The sequence below is a fragment of the Taudactylus pleione genome, unplaced genomic scaffold, assembly GCF_031769625.1.
Source record: "Taudactylus pleione unplaced genomic scaffold, aTauple2 ptg000253l, whole genome shotgun sequence".
Lineage (NCBI taxonomy): Eukaryota > Metazoa > Chordata > Amphibia > Anura > Myobatrachidae > Taudactylus > Taudactylus pleione.
Genome location: NW_028284655.1, coordinates 6,236,152 through 6,242,384, shown reverse-complemented (window position 1 = coordinate 6,242,384; position 6,233 = coordinate 6,236,152). Strand labels below are relative to the sequence as shown.

The window sequence follows — 6,233 nt, the reverse complement described above, 5'->3', positions numbered from 1 at the left end:
TCATTTCTTTCACACCCCTGTCTTTGCTTCAGGGACCCAGTGCTTACTCTTTGGGTCAATATCTTCTCTATTTAGAGTGGGGTAAGTAACATCTATTTGTGGCTGCAGGCTTTTTATTTTTGCTACATTATTGTCCTGAAATCAGTGGCCGTAATTCAAATCAAAGCTACGCTGAATAGCCGCGGGAGGGAGCTCACTGAGCTATTCAATTCAGAGCGCTGCTTAGTCCTACTAAATGATTTCTTCTCGCACCCTGCTTTAGTCTTAGAATGCCACTTCTCATGACTAAACACCCAGATTAAGTCATGAGAACCAACATTCTCCGATTTAACATTGCGCTGAATTAAATAGCTCCAGGAGCTTCTTCCCAGGGCTTTCAGCATCGCTTTGAATTGAATTGCGGCCAGTGTTTATATACACAGCAGCGTTGATTTACACTACTGTATTAATGGTGATTAAAATACACTTAGTTATCGGAGTGCTGTATCTTTTTTCCTGGAAAATAAAATATATATATATTGCTTACCCTCCAACACTTTTCAGCACGAAAATGGGGCATTTCCACAGATTAAAGGGGGGGGTGGTCACAGGTAAAGGGGCGTGTCCTCGGGCGTCTTGAGGCAGATGGCTCTGGTGGGTTTCAAACTTGCAGTATAAGTGCAAGTTCTGTTTACCAGCGCCAGCGTTAAGACAGACTGTGGAGGACGGTGAAGGGCCGACTGTCACTCAGCAGCACTGCTTAAGAAAGCAGGAGATTGTACCCACCCGGTACAGCCACTTTTTTTGCCAGTACAGACACCCTGCTTACCGTCGTTCGTTATGTGTGTGTGTATATAAGGAGTAGGGCTGGATTATAATAGAAACACATTTATTGCGCAGTTTTAACGAGAGTTTATTTACGCTAGTACCTCATCATGTCTGGAAGAGGAAAACAAGGCGGCAAGACCCGGGCTAAAGCCAAGACTCGTTCATCTCGGGCCGGTCTCCAGTTCCCGGTTGGTCGCGTTCACCGTCTACTGAGAAAGGGAAACTATGCTGAGCGTGTTGGTGCCGGGGCCCCGGTGTATTTGGCTGCAGTACTCGAATACCTGACGGCTGAGATCCTGGAGCTTGCAGGGAACGCCGCCCGTGACAACAAGAAGACCCGCATCATCCCCCGCCACCTGCAGCTCGCCGTGCGCAACGATGAGGAGTTAAACAAGCTGCTGGGTGGAGTGACCATCGCCCAAGGAGGAGTCCTGCCCAACATCCAGGCCGTGCTGCTGCCCAAGAAAACTGAGAGTCACAAGGCAGCTAAGGGCAAGTAATGTGATGCGGGTAACTTCCACCACAGAACTGATGTCCCTAAAACACAACAAAGGCTCTTTTCAGAGCCAACCACGTCTTCCCAGGAGAGCTGAGAGAACTGCGCTTTAGTTGCTGCTTTGCTTTATTAGTACTACGGTTTATAACTTCCATACACAAGCAGCATTGAGACTGGATTAGAGTGGCAGTGTGTCTACAAAACGATCTGTGCACGGTACTGTGAGATGTTGCTCTATGCTTGCATAGAAGCCTTCACCTCCCAAGAAAGATTTTAGGGGAATTGCCAAACTGCACAATCATTTTATATCAATTTGATTAGGGGAACTAGGGGACTGGTTGGGCAACACGCATAAGTAACTTACCAGTGTGAGACGCTTACACCTAGAATCCTGGTACTGTGTGAAACGTCAGGAGAGTGGAGCCCAGGTGTCTCTGGTCAGACACCGCCCGTATCAGTTCTTGGAGTTAGTAGGAGAGTAGTGCAGAGAGCCTACTATGTTCGTCGGGTAAAATTCTATATGTAGGATGAAAAGATGTGGTGGACAAAGTGACGATTTAGCCACAATCACTGATTTGGCTGAAATAGTGCAGTTTTCACTGTAGAAAAAGAATAGCTAGCCTTGGCGAGGGAAATAATCAGTTACATTGTAGTTTGACCGTATGTGTAAGGGGATGAAATTATTCACTGACGTGACCCAAAATATAATGACAGTACACAGTCAGATCCAATAAAGGGTCCTCGTCTCCTATCTGTCCCGCTGAGCTAAGGATTTATCAGCAGCCTATCGCACCAACCCTAACATGCAGTTTATGCTTCAGCTCGTTTCGAAAGATTTGGTGGCTCTGAAAAGAGCCTTTGTGTTGCGTGTTTACTAGTGCCGAGTATCATCTATGCCCTCTCCCCTCGAATCCTGCGGGCCAGCTGGATGTCTTTAGGCATGATGGTCACCCTCTTGGCATGGATGGCACACAGGTTAGTGTCCTCGAAGAGCCCGACCAGGTAAGCCTCGCTGGCCTCTTGTAGGGCCATGACGGCAGAGCTCTGGAAGCGTAGGTCGGTCTTGAAGTCCTGGGCGATCTCCCTCACCAGACGCTGGAAGGGCAGCTTACGGATCAGCAGCTCGGTGGATTTCTGGTAGCGGCGGATCTCTCGGAGAGCAACAGTTCCGGGACGGTATCGGTGAGGCTTCTTCACGCCACCTGTAGCTGGAGCGCTCTTCCGGGCGGCTTTCGTTGCCAGCTATTTGCGGGGAGCTTTCCCGCCGGTGGACTTCCGAGCTGTTTGCTTGGTCCTGGCCATGCTTCCAACAAAAAAACTACAAACTCAAAAAGAATGAGAAATCTGTCTACTAACAATCCTATTTCTACGAAGTGATGATCGGAAGATGTAAGCAAGCCCACTCCACCGATTGGTGTTCAGTAATCGTATGATTTTAATAGTTTTTTTTTTTTTTTTTTAAATCCCGCCGTTAATATCGTTGCAGCCGCCTCTGTCAGTTTCAAGAAATAAATTATCTGGGCGGAAAGGTGTTGATTCCTTTTCATCAATCGTAGAAGAGGTTGATAGATTTATATGTAATTTAACCACATTAGCAAGCCATGCTCTAACAGACATGCTGCACCTTCATAGAACTGATGCATTTATGAGGCGGCCATCATTGCAGGTACTGAGGTTTTCAGACAACTATTCCTTTGTGTAGTGTTTGGTGAAACTAGCCTACATTGTAGCTTTATCACATGTAACAAGCCGTCAGCGATTGCTACAATGTTGCTTAGACTTTAACCACGGAATCACCTGCAGCCAGCATACACGACTTTGTCCATTTCATGTACAGCTTCCAAGTATGCAGCTATAAAAGATTCATGTTTTTCAGCAGATTTCTCTCGTGTATTGGTATAATGTCATGATGGTCACTTGCTATGATCATTGATTGCACTTTGACAATACTATTTTATTGGGGCAATATGCAGCTTTATTAGTCGTAGTCTCTAATGAACTATTCTTTTCCCACATTAGAGCAGATACACTTCTTCGGGCAGACAAAAGGGTTGCAGTGCCTTTAAACAGAACATGGAATTCTTACAGTTAACTCTTTATACATCTCCTTAGCCGTTTATCTACGATTAAAAAAAAAAAAAAGATTACTTGTATCCATCAGACTCTACAGTACCAGTCACCAACACGAGGTTTGAGGCATTTTAGAAACAAAATGACTAAACTATTTCTAGCATTAGAACGTGAGAAGCTGCTCACCCAGCACTAACGTGTATAAAACAAAACATTCACTAACCTCTATTAGCCAGCTGTACCGTTTAGAATTGGTAACGGTCAGATATCTACCTGTATAGAGATCAGACTAGAATGAGCAACCACTAGTACTTACGCGCTTTATACAATGGAACAAAATCTTATGAAGTATATAAATTAGAACCACGTCAGTCCTCTCCCTAGAGTTATAGTCGGAAAGCTGTCAAGCACTGTAGTGAAATGCTAGTACGTTATTTTAGCTCTCTAATAGAAGAGATGGGTGGCCCTTAAAAGGACCTTTGTGTGGGGGATAGGATGCGCATCAGTGTTCAACCCCCAAATCCATAGAGTGCGGCCCTGGCGCTTCAGAGCATAGACCACATCCATAGCGGTGACCGTTTTCCTCTTGGCGTGCTCGGTGTAAGTAACGGCATCCCGGATCACATTCTCCAGAAAAACCTTCAGCACCCCACGGGTCTCCTCATAGATGAGACCAGAAATGCGCTTCACACCTCCTCTCCGGGCCAAACGACGGATGGCGGGCTTAGTAACACCCTGGATATTATCCCGCAGTACTTTCCTGTGCCGCTTGGCGCCTCCTTTTCCGAGTCCTTTTCCGCCTTTGCCTCTACCAGACATGTTTCACCGGGACAATACTCTCACAAAACACAACGAAACAAAAAATTCTCACTCTGACACTACTGTTGCAGGAAGTCCTCCTCTTATACAGTGCAGGCGGACCTGATAGGAAACCTCAGAGCTATGGGGGAGGAGTCCTTGTAAGCGTCACATTCTGCTCCTTGTGACACCGATAATATTGGGACAATATCAGTTTTCGTCCTACTCCATCTGATGCAATTATTGATGTTTATCGTCCTTCATACTGTACATGTATGGACTTAAGACTGTTTGGTGTCTTGTCTATATGTACCCCTTATTAGCTAATAAATATGTCATTCATTACTTTCATTATGCACTGGTGTGTCCCTTTCTCATTTTGAAATATCACTTTTTACTATAGCACGAAAGACCAACAGAAACACTTTAATTCCCTCAGATTCACTGCTGGTATATCAAATACAAAACCACATTATTTTTAGAACTGCAGTATTTGATGTACAGGCGGCTGTAGAAACAAATTATAAAGCACTACAACTACTTATATGTGGCTACATTGAACTGGTTTGGCAACACTGTTACATTTCAAATTCATTGCAAGACATAAAACTGTTGGCACTTTCTCTAGTGAAAATCGGTGCAATACTGCCTGGATTAAGGAGACATATAAACAAGTATTTGGGTACATAGTGCTCTATTCATAAGGATCCAGTGAATATTATCTGATATTGGAGCTTTATACATTTTTTATTATGAATACTAGATATCAGGCACCTGATGCAATAAGATCCCTAGATAGACTGTATATATGGGAGGATTTTTATATTTATTATGTATGCGTGGCTAATGTAAATTTTCCAAAGTTTTATTTTTTACTTGTGGTATATTATATGTCTAATAAATAGACCAACGCTATTCGATACTTGCGATCTATTAATCAGCGAATCCTTTCATGTAACCCCGACTCCACCTGATGCAATGTATTAATGTTTTCTACATGAACTCATCCTTCATACACTGTCTGGACTAAGACCGTTTATGTGAATACTGATGTGTGTGTCCCTATTACACAATAAATGTCATTACTTTCTTTATGTACTGGCGTGTCCTGCCCGTGACCCCAACGTTCTCTCCAGAACGCTTATATTTATAATATGACACAGTTCGAATTCGTTCTTGCCTCTGATCATCTGCAGTCTCTGCGGAGATTTCTAAACTGCCGGGTGACCATTTTAGATACACCTGGTTAGAGCCTGCCTTACTGTACATATGCTGTACCAGCACCTGTAGTGGATGGGGAAGGTGTTGGTGATCCCAGAGTTTTTGCCAGGCATCCTCAGCAGGAAGAGGCTACAGAAATTGAGCGGGGCTCATGATTTACAGACGACATGGATCGGAACGGGCAGCATGATCACGTGTCGTATACCCCAAGTTTGAGAAAGTAAATAATTAAACCCTGGATGCTTACAGGTTTAGGGGTCTATAGTCTCTAGACACGGAACATGTGAAACAAAAAGGTGCCTTCAGCTCTGCCGAGACAGGGTGGGTGGCTCTGAAAAGAGCCTTTGTGGTGATAACAAGGAAGCGAGGCTGCCGCGGCTCATCCATTACTTCTTTGCCGCAGATTTCTTGGGCTTAGCCGCTTTCTTGGCTGGACTTTTAGCGGCTTTGGGCTTCACGGCTTTCTTGGCTGGACTCTTGGCAGCTTTGGGCTTCGCTGCCTTCTTAGCCGGACTCTTGGCCGCCTTTTTAGGCTTCACGGCTTTAGGCTTCTTTGGGCTTTTGCCAGCAGCCGCTTTTGTTGGTTTCTTGACCTTCTTCGGGCTCTTCGCTGCACTCTGAGCTTTCTTGGGCTTCTTCGGGGATTTAACCACTTTCTGTAGCTGCACGTGCATCAACAAAGGAGGAGCGCCAAGCGCGCGCTTGTGTTCCATAAGTAAAGAGCCGGCTGGCTCATTTCTTAAAGGGTGGTGTAACCCACAAAGTGCACTAGTCTCCAACAAAAATAAAAAAATATTTTCTGTGTTTGTGTGCGCCTTAGCCGCACGTATATATCAATATA

General features: G+C 44.8%; 1 protein-coding gene across 1 annotated transcript; it reads left to right on the top strand.

Annotated features, from left to right (window-relative positions):
• Window positions 1-754: 754 nt before the first annotated feature.
• LOC148515191 (histone H2A type 1-like) lies at window positions 755-1,570 on the top strand. Its single transcript, XM_088480497.1, has one exon. The coding sequence runs from the start codon at window positions 915-917 to the stop codon at window positions 1,305-1,307; it is 393 nt and encodes a 130-aa protein (XP_088336623.1). The 5' UTR covers window positions 755-914; the 3' UTR covers window positions 1,308-1,570.
• The last annotated feature ends 4,663 nt before the right edge of the window (window positions 1,571-6,233 follow it).